The sequence below is a fragment of the Arvicola amphibius genome, chromosome 2, assembly GCF_903992535.2.
Source record: "Arvicola amphibius chromosome 2, mArvAmp1.2, whole genome shotgun sequence".
Taxonomy (NCBI): Eukaryota; Metazoa; Chordata; class Mammalia; order Rodentia; family Cricetidae; genus Arvicola; species Arvicola amphibius.
The window spans coordinates 87,424,610-87,437,737 of NC_052048.2; the positions used below are offsets into that span (position 1 = coordinate 87,424,610).

Genomic DNA, 13,128 nt, shown 5'->3' on the forward strand with positions numbered 1-13,128 from the left:
AACATGCAAGAGGGGGCTTCAGAGCCCCTCCATTCAGTCCAAAGCCAGTCAAGAGCCTTGGCGACGTCAATTTCCACATTCCGTTTTATACACACTGGCTTTTGCCACCATTCCTGAGGTTTCTGGAACCGTCCCTTGCTAAAATAGGTGGAACTAACATATTGCAGGTGTGAGTTCTGGGTCCTCACAGGAAGCGCTGTAACTCGTATGTCTGGGCACCCTCAGCAATGAGGCAGGCATGAGTACACATTGACCTTACAGGGTTGTTGTGAGGCTCATGGGGACTATAGACATGAGAATTCCCCACCGTGGTGATGATTCAGCAATGGGCTCTTGGCCCTGGGTGGCTACTATAGCAACTCTAGCCACTGATGACTGGCAGGGGGACTTACATGTTTTTAGTCCTCCTTTTTAGGGAAATGAGTATTGCCAAGTTGGCAAGACTCTTGTATCATTCATTCAGTAGCGTTCAATCAGTACGTGTGTGGCATCAGCATCTGCTGGTCTTCCGACAAGTTAGTTACATATAGAAATGTCTGGTAAATGAGGTCGTTTTAACCTTCAGAAACAACGGCAATGCAGTTCATGGAGGCTGTGACCCTGGTGACACCAAGCAGGGAGTAAGGCCTCCTCCGTGCTTACCTGGATTTGACTTGTTCCTACCCAGAAAGGATACCAGATCTTACCTTGGTGGTGACTGCAGAGGCCGAGCTGGCCACGAGACTGGTGATGGCTTCATTGCTGCCCGTCGTGCAGGGAGTAGGAACTGTGGCGGGTGTGGGTAGCCGGGAGGGCACCACGGGCAGTGGTAGGAGGCCTGGTCGTGCGCTGAGACTGCTGGCTGTGCCGCCGCCAGCCCCGGAGGTGACGCTGCAGACACTGGTGGCCCCGTGGGTCCCATTGACACTCCACTCACGGCGGTCCCAGCCTACACGGTAATCTCTTTCGAAGCGGCTATGGTGCCTGGACATCTCGGTGGGCCGTGGCAGTTTCTCACAGGGAACCAGAGCCCGGACCTGTCAGCACAGAACATAGGAGGGCCGTTTAAGCTAAGAGTAGCTCTGCCTGGCCACAGGGAGGGGGACACCACCAGCAGCATATGTTCTGCCTCTGCTCTGGGTTCACTAATGGGTTTTCAAATACTAGCCAATCTCAGAGTTTTGGTAAATCTTTGATCCTTTATCAGTCCCACTTCTCAGATGATGCAGATTGATTGTTCAGGAGCACACGGCAGAAGGTAATGAGCAGGTACACATCTTACTTATGGCAGGGAAGCATCACCTGCTATCCCCTCTGGGATAGAAGATCTCTGACTGCGCTCGCGCCAAGTACACGTCACACGACCCATGTGTGTGCTCTCTTGAGAGTGGTCACAGCCTTTACTGAAAAGCTCTTTTGTCCCATACAGAACCTGTGAGGCAACAGTGCATCATCAGCCCTCAATTTACAGACAAGGAGATACACATAGAGCAAGGGATCCCCACGAGGGCAGGGAACTAAGAGGGGGAAAAGGTCACTATGTCTCCAAAAGATGTCAGCTACTAGGGGTCAAGTCCTCCCTGAAAATCCCAACCCTAAGATTCAGAGCTACGCTTCTGGGACCTCGGTACTCTGGCCTCTACTCCATGCATCTCCCACGCGGCTTCCTGCGTATATGAACAGAAGGCCTTTCAGGGTTGTCATGGAGACTAGACACACCATGGGATGGGAAGGGCCCTCTGAGTCACCAAGGACTGTGTTTTGCTCAGTATCACTATGATAGTGCTGGCTCCTACCCAGGCAAGGACGAGCTACTCCAGTCAGGAAAGAGACAAGACTGTAGGGGGTGGCAAGGACAAAGGGGAAAAGGCACGGCTGTGCCAGGGCAGAGATAAGTGGCTGACGGTGAGGGATGCCCTGCACTTCACACCCACAGTCCGGGTTGTGCCTCAGGACTTCCTGCGCTTTGGTCCTAGTCCATTTTCCATCCACTTCCAGTCTAGGCTATGGGCTTCTATCTTCCATCCTGCCAGCCCAGTTCTGAAGTTGCTGGCTACTAGACAAGGCATTTATTTTTAAGATGACTAAAACCCGAGCCTCCTCTGGTCTTTGCATATCTGCCTTCATTGTCCAGGACTCGTGCATGGGAGCCAGAGCCTGTACCCGGTCTAGGAAACCTGCTACCGTGCTCTGCTTCTGTGGTGGACCAGCTCTGGGAGCCATTCTGTAAGGTGCACAGAACAGACTAAAGGCAGCCTGGGCTGAACCTGTCCCCACAAGTGAAGAGCTGACAGGTACCATTGAAGATGGATGTTGGCTCCCTGTTCAGTGCGTCATTGTGCGTCCAGATTCATAAGATGCCACAAGAATTCATTGAAAATATTGACTTAGTATTCCACATTGAAAAAAAATGTTCCCTATGTGCCTTTGGCCTTCCCTCACATTTTCCAAACTAAACTTAGTTCTACTTTTTTGACTCCTGTTTGCCCTTGAACCTGGTCCCATGCGGCCCCTGATGTGTCCACCCCAGAGGAACTTGCTCTTGCTGAGGTCACAGATGACCTATTTAAATCCTAGGCACAGTCATGCCATTATTCCTCTGGAAAATGAGGAAAAAAATATTTCCTCCTCATTATTATTCTTTCATATGATGTACCCGCCTTTCTCTTTCTGGGTTCACCCCTGCTCCCTCACTGTTGAACCTGGCTCCCCTTGGATGATCCCACTCAGCAACTCCCCTTATCCTTGTCACTGAAAGCTACTTTTCCAGGGGTGTCCCTCTTAAGTATATCCCTACTTTCCTTTAGCCTGCCCAGTGCCACCTGTCCTCACTTCAGGTTCCTAAGTGCCACAGGTCCCCAAATGAGCTTATTATTCTTCAGCCATTCTCAGGAATGTCCTGCCTCAGAGACAGCCACCATCACAGCACAGGGTGGGTAGCTAAGATCCTATTACCCCACAGGCTGTCAAATCTGTCCCCATCTGCTGGCCACTCCCTCTATGTAATCTTTGCATGTCAACTATATCAGCTTGGCTTCCTACACCCAATCCTGCCTTCTTACCCACTGTATTATTTTGAGGTAGAGTCTCCCTATGCTGTCCAGGCAAGCCTAGAACTCTCTGTAGCTCAGGCTGGACTAGAATTCTATGTAGCCTAGGCTGACTTTAAGCCTGCCTGCTCTTTTCTACCTAGCTGTCCACCCACCCCAAGACAGGGTTTCTCTGTGCATCTCTGGCTGCCCTGGAACTTACTCTGTAGACCAGGCTGGCCTTGAACTCACAGAGATCCGCCTACTTTTATCTCACTGAGTGTTAGGATTAAAGGCTGGTGGTACACCCTGCCTTTAATCCTAACACTCAGGGAAGCAGAGACAAGAAGATTTGTGTGAGTTCAAGACCAGCCTGGTCTACAAGAGCTAGTTCCAGGACAGGCTCCAAAGCTACAGAGAAACCCTGTCTTGAAAAACCAAAAAAAGCATTTGTCACCACTGCCTGGCCACCCAACTGTTTTAAAAACACAAATCTAGTCATTATTCTTTCCTTTCCCATGTATAGAGCTCATGCTTTTGACTTATTCCAACTCTCCGTGATGGCCCAGAAGACACTGGAGACTTTGGACTGGCCCACTTCTACTATCTTTTCTCACTTCCAATGCAGAGGCAATGCCCACGCATCCAGCATTCAGGGCCTGCCATGGTACCATACCTAGGGCTTACTATTCTGTAATTGAACATTTCCACACAGGACAGACACATCTGTGTGGAAGGGGAGCTCTCAGACATCAATCCTCGAGTCTTCCAACTGGCTATTTGGAGGCACTAAGTTAAAAAAAAAATGGCCTACCTTTTCAGCAAGTAGGACTTGAGCCTCCAAGAGTAGTTCTGGAAGATGAATGTACATTTTGAGGGTATACTTGACCTCATAGTTTGGGCTCTTGTCTCCCTATTTTTGCCCAGCAAGGCAGAGCTCTATCAGTGGCCATAGTCTTGGCATAGCGCTTCCCTACGCTGGGTCCAGGGTGGGCAGAGACTATGCTATGTACTATGGCTCCATGTCCTCTGTTCTCATCCTTAGCACCGAGGAATAGCTCTCCCAGATACCCTGACAGTGTGTTAGGACCATTCATCCTGCTCTGGCAGACGAAAAGACTGGTTAGTTAATAGGATGCTTTCCAGACCCTGTCCTATAAAAGTGTATCTTCTTTTGGACTAGTAAGATGGCTCCTTAGGTAAAGCCTGGTGACTTGAACTCAATCTCTGGGTCTTTCTTGGTGGAAGGTGAGAAATGACTCCTAAAAGCATCCTCTGACCCCAACACGTGTGCCACGGCATGTGCGAACATTTGTGAGCCTATGTGCGACCTTGTGCACATAAACACAAATAAGTGTAATAAGAACTTTGACGGTATCTTCTTTTTAAAATAAGAGTGTGTACATGCTCAAGTGGTTGAGTGGCTGCATGCGTGAGCGCTCACACAGGTGTGTGCACATTCATATGGCAGTTAAAGGATTAGCTCGCACTTCATCTTCAGGATTGCCATCCACTTCTTTTGAGGTAGGGTCTGCCACCAGGCTGAAGCCCACCACTAGGCTACACTGGGCTGGGCAACAAGCGAACATTTGCCTCTCCCGCATTGGTATTACAAAGGAGCACCATCACACTCAGAGGGACTGAACTCAGGTCTTCTGCTGCAAGACGAGCGCTTACACCAAGTGAGATATCTCCTCAGCTTCCATCCCCAAATATTGTCTATGACTCCATTGTTCCCTTCACCACCTGGCAACCTTAGAAGTCACACCTTCAAGACGGTGCAGCTGTTCCCTAGCAGAGGCTGCCCCACCTGAACCAGGCTTCACAGGATTGGGACATAAATCTATATCACGTTCAGATACTTAGAGTGGCAGTCTACCTGTTACGTCAGCAGAACCTCACCTAGCCTGACTATTACACTCAGTCAACCCCTGCCTTTCCAGATAACAACACAGCCTCATCTAGCAGAGGAAAGTCATTTCTTCTCAGGTGGCAGAGAGGCTCAGGGAAGTCAGGACCCCTGCACCAAGATGTGATGTGTCTGAAAGCCGCTGAGAACTTGAGGTCGGGTCAAAGGGATCTCGTTGGATGTAGCTGCTCACCCCAGGGACCATGTGCTAGGCCCCACAGTTCCTGTATGGAAGAGAAAAACAAGACCCAACAATGCACACCCCCTACCACCTCCAGCCTTTTGCCACCTCTTCCAGTCTCCTTCAAATGCCAGGGAGGAGGTGGCAACGCAGGCAGCTGGAGGCCACACAATCTGGTTTCAGTCTCATTAAGTGTATTCAAAACAAAGGTCAACTATTTGCATGCAAGCACTTGGGTCAGACCTCATTCCTCAGTTTAATTTCCCCTTTCAAACGAATGAAAGAAACGCATTGCAGCTTACTTTAAGCCAGTCGGCAGAGTGCCAGCTCCAGAGGTGGCAACGTAAGTATTTCCTGCTGGGCATGGAGCCAGCGTGTGTCAGAGGTCTCATGTGCACATACACGTGTGCCTATATGGTACTGCAGGAGGCACAGGAAGTACCCGCGTGGAAGATGGAGGCCCTGAATGGATATGGTGCCTAAGATCAGACTGGTTAAGCAATTCCAGACAAAACACAGAAAAATGCTTCCTTGTTGAGGGCGTGCCCTTTCCTGGCAGGCTGCCTGGGCACTGGTGGAGCTTGGCACAGGGCCCTGCACCAAGAAGCGAGGTTATGAGCAGCCACGGCCTTGCCTTTGGTGTGGAGGGGACAGTTCACAGAGAATCCAGATCTTATACCTGGGTGAGGGAGTGCCTCGCCAGAAGCTGATTTGTGTGACACACATGTGTCAGAACCTGTTTGTGTGACACACTCGTGTGATGAAGAGGATCTGAGGCTGAGAGAACAGGTAGGTTCATACCTGTAATTCTAGCAGTGGAGAGGCTGAGGTGGGATTGTCGCTAGGGGTTTGAGTCTAGCCTGGGCTACATAAGGAATTAAAGGCCAGCCTGGGCTATAGACTGAGAGCTTATCTTGAAGGGAAAGAACAGAAAAACAGCAAAGAGTTAGAGAGTCAGAGGAGGAGGGTCACACTGTGGTCTAGGTCATGCCCTAGGTTGATTCTGGAAGCTCAGTGACAACATTTGACACACACATGACTTGGCTCGGGATCTTGTTTGCAGCAAAAACTTTTTCCTCACCAAAGTCCTGTCTTTGAATTATCCCAGGGATGCTGAGCCAGGAGAGGAGGGAAGATGGCCAGAGTCTTCATGGGGTGAGGCATAGAGGGGACCCCCATTCCCTCTTCACATTTATAGAGACTACTGCTGCAGAGCAAGCACGCCCCTCCGTGAATTCACCTGCATACCTTCACGGAGCCCACGTGTGAACACCCACTGGCTGCTTCTAAGTACCAGGTCTGGCTCAGGCTCTGCACATCGTTCAGAAAGCTGGGGCAGGCATTCAGTTTTTCACTCTCTTCCTTTTAAATCCCCCATTCTTCTCCAGGAAGAGGACCTTGGTGGCATCACAGTAAATAGGAAGAAGTGTTGCTCTGAAAATTTAGTCACTGCTAGCAACCCAGCCTCTAGTCTATCATTTCCTGTGTTACTGCGTCTCACACAGGAACACACCAAGTGCAAGGGTTAAGTCTCTGGGCATGCTCTAAAGGCAGCCACATCAGAGCCATCATGTCTCAGGAAAACCAGAATGAAAACGCAGATACCTCCGCCCTGCCCTGCCCCCATCCATCATGAGCCAGGCAATCCCTGATAAGTACAAAGGCTACTTTTGGGGTATCATTAGCATAAAGTCTCCCATGGAAAGGGCCTTTTCACATCCATTGATCCTTCACTGGAGAGGGCAAAGGACTGCTCTGCTTCTTTGGGCAAGTGTGCTACTTGACTTAGCGGCTCTATGAATCTCCTTCCTTCCAGGCTCCCCATTCACTGGGAGTGGACGGAAACCGGTGGCTTGCTTCCTGTTGACAGGTGGAACTAAGTGTTCACTGTGATCAATACAACCAGAACCCGAAGCATCTGAAACACACAGTAATGGAGGAGGAGTGGCCCATCTCCAGAGGCTCTGTGGCTTTCCTCTGCAAAAGACAGCCGGTGGGTATCATTAAGGACCAAATTGAGAAAACTAAGTAACCTCAGTCCCTGTCAGGCAACCTCCCCACATCTTCCCCTATCACCTGTCCCTGAGACCCTCATATCCCTGCTGCTCTCCATCAGAAAAACAGGCCTTTCCCCTGGACTGTCATGAGGCGAATTGAGGCATGCAACCCACGAGCCTCTGCATGTATAGGAGAGTCCACCAGTGAGGGATGGTCATAGCCATAGTTCTAGTATAGACGATAGGTCTATAGCCTCAAGGACAGCAGGAACTGGCAGACTTTGCCAGAGTTACCAGGAAACTGTTAATCTAGAGGCTGAGTGTATGCCTGCCATCTGTAATTGCACACAGCTACTGAGACCCCCTGTGCTGGGCAGCTGGGGCTCCTTAGGGCAGTCCCACCCAGGGCCACAGGACAGTAACAGATTGCTGGCAGAAGGACGGTTATCTCCAGCTAATGTCCATGAGGTCAGTGACAGTGTCACTAGTCCCAGGACCTGCCTTGATGAATGAACTTCTCCCCGTAGCTTAGGGAGAACCAAGACAGTTTTTAGACGGCCTGGGAGCCTGAGGATGGACATCAGAGGGCAATCAGTTGACATCAATACTCAGCTCTGGTACCCAGCCATGCCTCTCGTTTCTTAGCAGCTGTTGGCCGGGCTCCGCCTCCTGGACACTTGTTAGACACTTGCTAGATACCAGATCAGCAGCTCTGCTACACAGATTTGCCTGGAAAGACTTCATCATGAATAATTCATCGGTAAATAATTAAGGATTGCCATGTGTCACAGTGTGTGTGTGTGTGATGTGTGTGTGTGTGTGTGTGTGTGTGTGTGTGTATTGCCCACGGAGGGCTGGAGCCCAGAGAGTAGTATCTCTTGAGTTCTGGGCACTAGCCCCTGAAAATTCTGTTCAGGACCGGCATGCTGTGCCTGCCTGCATACACAAACAGGATAGCTGTGGTCTGGGTCCGGTGGCTCCCTGTGTTTTCTGGATGTCGGCGCTGGCCCTCACACATTAACATTCGTGGTGTGTACACACTGCACACAGGATCACAGGTGGCTAATGACCCTTTCCTCATTCTTATCATTAAGACTCGCCGAAGGAGTGGGCTGCCGGCTGCGAAAGCCCTGAAGGCGTGATTAATCCACAGAAGGCAAGGGAGCCCTTGCTGCCTCCAGACTCGCGGAGCCGAGGTGGCTGGCTGAGGAATGGGCCATGGACGTCCGGCCCGATTGGAAAATGGATGATTGCCTCATTTGGGGAAGACGTGCTGCCAAGTCAGTTGGAACAGCCTGTGCCCATCTTTATTATTTTCGTTTTCCTCTCTGCATCTTTTAGTTTTTCTTCTGGAACAAAACATTATACAGAAGCCAGAACACCATCTTGGCGAAAGCAGCACAAAGGAATTCTCTGGGTGTCTTGCGACGAGCCAGCTTGGCCGTGACTTGGTGTAGATGTTGCTTGGAGCTGTGGATGCCCCTGGAAAATGTCCCCGTACTTTCTAGAAGTATAGGTGATGAGAATGGTGCAGGAACCCCGCCCCGTAACTAGATTCACTTCTGCTTGAGGCTTCCCCCTCCCACTCCGGCAGCCCTCTGATCACGGCCAGAGTCCAGACTACCAGGCATATACCTCAGGGACCAACTGGCAAGCCCTACTCCCTACGAGTTCTGGTCCCATCCTTGAGGTCAGGTCTGTCTCGCTCCTTTTGTTTCCTTCACTACAGCTGATGGCTCACCTGGTGGGCATCCATGGCCAGGGACCACCGAGGCCAGACTAAGGTAACAAGTGTTCTTTAGCATGGGGCACCAGGGAGGGTATGGACAAGGTTTAGAGATGAGGGGGGCATCTAATGCCTTGCGCTTGGGGCTCACTTTCACTTACAGAACCTGGATAGAGGCAACCCCAGAATCTGTCTCGCGTGCAAGGCTCCAGTCTGGGCTCTATACTCCGCACCAAGGTTGATGTGGTCCCCAGGGAGAGCAGCTGTCAGGGCTTCTAACATGGACATGAGTCGTGGGGGTCGTGTGTAGACACCTGTCTGGGACAGGTGCCATTTTCAAATCCTCTGTATGAACAGAAGCCAAGGAAATCTAGAGGAGTACACACTGGCACCTGAGGGGCAAGGAACCTGAAGGGCAGTGGCCTCCTTAGTTCTTTTACTGAAAATAGCAAAGCCCTAGGCAAACCAAATATGATATTGCTGTCCTATGTCACCTCTGTTCTGAGAGATCTTTTCTTTCACTATGCCTCGTCCAGCTAAGAGGGACCAGTGTGACAATCCCTGCCCACTGCTCAGGCCTCACTCACTAAAAGCTATATGGAGAGTGACTAGCTGGGCACTCAGCCTTGCCCTACAGTTTGGAATCCAGAAGGTTCCAGCAGACTACAGGGTCTAGACTTAGCTAAGCAACCTCCCTTAGACCCCTGAGCCTGAGGTGGGGCAGGAGGCCTGGGGAGCAAGGGAAGCCAGGAATACCACAAATCCAATTAGGAACTAGAGCCATGCCCTGTGACCTCTATGTCTACCCCTGAAACCCAGGGCATGAATCTCTGTAATACAGAGTTTCAGAGTATCACCTTGTTATTTAGAAGTAGTCAGAGCCTGTATTCCCCAATGCCAGCTAAGCCTCCAGCATCTCTCTGACCCCCAGCTCATGTGGTGAACCGAGAGCTCTCTTAGTAGCAGGTGGCAGGTGAGGCAGGCTCCAGAACCCTATGTAAATGCCCAATGGGTTACAACAACAGTAGCCTGGCTTTATGGGATCACATCTCTGGCCCTTCTACAAAAGGCTATTATTCTTTTAAACTGCCATATTGAGTTCTGGCTGACATACAAAGAAATACAGATATCTAATGTATGCAACTTGATGTGACTTGAGATAAACGTGTACCCCAGAAACCATCAAGGTGTCACAGCTACCCTGTGATCACAAAAGTGGTCATCACCTTCAGAAGCCCACTCTGTCTGCTCTCCTTCTCTTCCTTTTGTGCCAAGCGCATGTAAATCAGGAGGAGCCAGTCAGAGACCACAAAGATCTCAGGTATGAGATGTGAGGACCCACTGGGTCCTATAGGTTGTGACAGAGCACAGGACATTTGCACTGTCTTCTGCAGGAGCCTGAAGGGGACTTATAAGAACACCCCTGCCCCCACACAAGCTTCTTTCAAAGCCTACTGACGGTGGAGGTAGCAGGTAGGATTCATCTTGAAACTCTGTTAAGTGAGGAAGAGAAGAAAGAAGATTGCTTGGAGGCAGGGGTATCAGTCTTCCTCCTTCAGAGGGTCTGTTAGTGAGCCCGGAGCCTTCCACTATGGGGGTGCTTCTTAGAAACACAGGCTCTCAGACCTCACCCCAGCAGGCCCGAGCAGAAGTGCATTTTAACAGATTGCAGGTAGAACACTCCCAGGATTCTGCCCTAGGGCAAGGCTTTCGGTACTCAGGATGGCCTCATGGCATGTCGGGAGAGTGGAGGTACTGTTGGGCAAACCCACATTCCATAATTATAGGGCTTAATATATGACATAAAATGACAAACGTTCAAAATGCTTTTCTGATGATAGGTTTGAGGTAAAATGCTACGGATTCCTTTCCTGGGCCCAATTTCTCATACCCACACACACAAAAAGGCAATCTCCCTGTCTGGGAGAGGCTCTACCAAGCACCTGCTTCAGATGGACAATATTGAAAGAGAAGCCTCCTCATTCCCTCCCTTTCCGGGTGCACCTTTGGCTTGAGAGACTCTGGCTGTGTGTTTGGATGTAGTTGTGATTTTTATTTATTTATTTATTTATTTTAAAAAAGCATACATGATTCAGAGACTGTTCTCAAGGGACTAATTGACTAGGCATTTGTTCTATCACTTCTGGTGTAAATCATTATAATGGTGATAATGAAAAATAAAAAAGATATTGCAAATGACAGTTAGCAACATAATATCAGCATTGACTAAGAAAAGAAGGGAGGCGCGTATAAATTAGACGCTCGTAAACACCAGGATCGATGAGCGAGCTATGGCGGGTCTGGGAATAGGATTAGCTAGTGTTCTCATTATGAATAACCATCTTGGCTATTTGGTTCGTGTTCCCGTGGCTCTGCAGAGAACGGAAACCCTGGAATTGGAGACCCGTTTCCTCCACAGCATTGCAAAGCCTCGGTAGAGGTCTTTGAAGCAGAAATTCTGCAGTTTCTTTCCTCCACTGAGGAGGCCTCCCACTCGCGCCTGGCTGCCTCTCAGGCAGGCCTGATTATTCGGAATCTTGGAGAATTGACTAATTCAACATGCTTGCGCGCCACAGGAAGTGGTGTCCATCAGTGACCCAGGCTGATGAATGGATCCTACTCGGTGCCTGGAACCAGACCCAGCAGCCAGTTGCATAGAAGAAAGACTGATGCGTGTGCTCTATTTGGCTGCCAAAAATGCTCTTGCAATTTGCTTTCTTCTAGACAAGAGTCTATTCAAAAGTCTATTTGGAAACATTAGGGAACGGCCGTCACATGGCCGGCCGATCATACTGCCCATGACAGGATATTATCTTCCTTGGGAGAGACTCGACTGCTCTTTTATTTCACCAAGTAACTAGTGTCTGGGCTGATGGCTGCAGAATTGCTCCGGGGGCTGGGGACATTAAAATCCCTGTCCAGAGCGAATGTGGAACCGACAGCTACTTCAGTGTGCAGGATTTGTGGACCCTTCACTAGAGTTAAGTACAAGCGCCTGGTTTCCCAGGCTCCTTTGGTGGGACCCAGGGTGGAGGTCCTGCTTATACAAATCCTTCTTGGTGAATGTGGTTTCTTTATTCCATGAGTTAGGATCTTACACCCTTTCCCTCCCACTCAAACCCCTATGCAGGTGCTGGGAGAATCTACGCACTGCCCTTTGCTCACCGATCCCACGTCCTTTCCCATCGCATTGCTGAAAGACATCAAGGGGCAGCTTCCTGCCCACAGGGATAGTGAGGCTTAGCAGCATGGTGCAGATGGAAGGTAGAAAACCTTTATGGGCTTCAGGGAGCAGTCAGCCTTAGCCAGACCAAGGCAGTATAACTGGGCTCTGTTCACTCCAGAGAGGAGACTGTGCCTTACTTAGGACATGAGGGCTGTGTGTGAGTGGGTACAGATAGTGTGGCTGGGGACAGAAGCTCTGGCTTTGCCTGTCAATCAGTCACCTCTCCCCTGGACAGAGAACGATCCCTCCACTCAAAGGCCACCACTGTGGCCTTAGGAATCCAAAGCCCATGCTTCTTCAGGATCTACTATGAGTCTCTGGGGAAAAGCGCTTAGGGCCATACAGGAGAGATTTACGTCTTTTGTCCTGGCCACGGACCACATGTTTTCCCACATGGCAGCTGACTGCAAGGATGCCAATGCCCAGCTCGTCTCAGACCACAGAGTCTTCTTTGTCTTTCCTTAGAAGCCACTACCCTGGTATATACCTGCCCACAATGTTTCCTTGTCTCAATTCTAGGTCCATGTTTTTAATTAAATTTAAAAAAAAAAGGCTGCGGCCGAGAGCAGAGGGCAGCCTGTAGCGAGGCTGAGCTTTATCGCCACCCAAGCATGCAAACGAGGCGGCCTCCGTTGACAAGTTCACATCTCCAGTACAGAGCTGGCTGTTTGAACAGCTTGTGGGCAGTAATTGAAACATAGATTTTTTTGTTGCCTTTCTGTTTATTTTTAGATTAACCAAGCAGGGATACTTGGCTTCTGGGCTGCCATTTGGACCCTATCGGGCAGCCCGGGGTTGCTGGCCTCAGGTACATGAGCATCATATTTCTCAGGGTCTCCCTTCTGGGTTTCCTGAGTCTGACTCTGGGGAGAAGTGGCCTTCACTGTGATCATTCTCCTGACTAAGGGCTCCAGACAGGGAAACTGAGGAATGAGGGTTGTCCCTCACTTTCCATCTTTCTGAAGATTGCTTCTCTCTGTCTTTCATAGATTTTCATAGCAGCCCTGGGAGGCAAACCAACTAGAGACCAGCAATTTACTCTTTCCACCCTGGTGGTGACCTACAAATAGACCAGAAGCAT

The 13,128-nt window shown here is 50.0% G+C and overlaps 1 protein-coding gene across 1 annotated transcript in view; it reads right to left on the minus strand.

Moving 5' to 3' along the window:
- The window catches only part of Klhl29 (kelch like family member 29), a 210,924-nt gene that overhangs the window by 127,340 nt on the left and 70,456 nt on the right, over window positions 1-13,128 (minus strand). Inside the window, 1 exon segment of the mRNA XM_038320239.1 lies at window positions 687-1,016. Within this exon segment, the coding sequence (XP_038176167.1) occupies window positions 687-971 (285 nt within the window). The 5' untranslated portion in view covers window positions 972-1,016.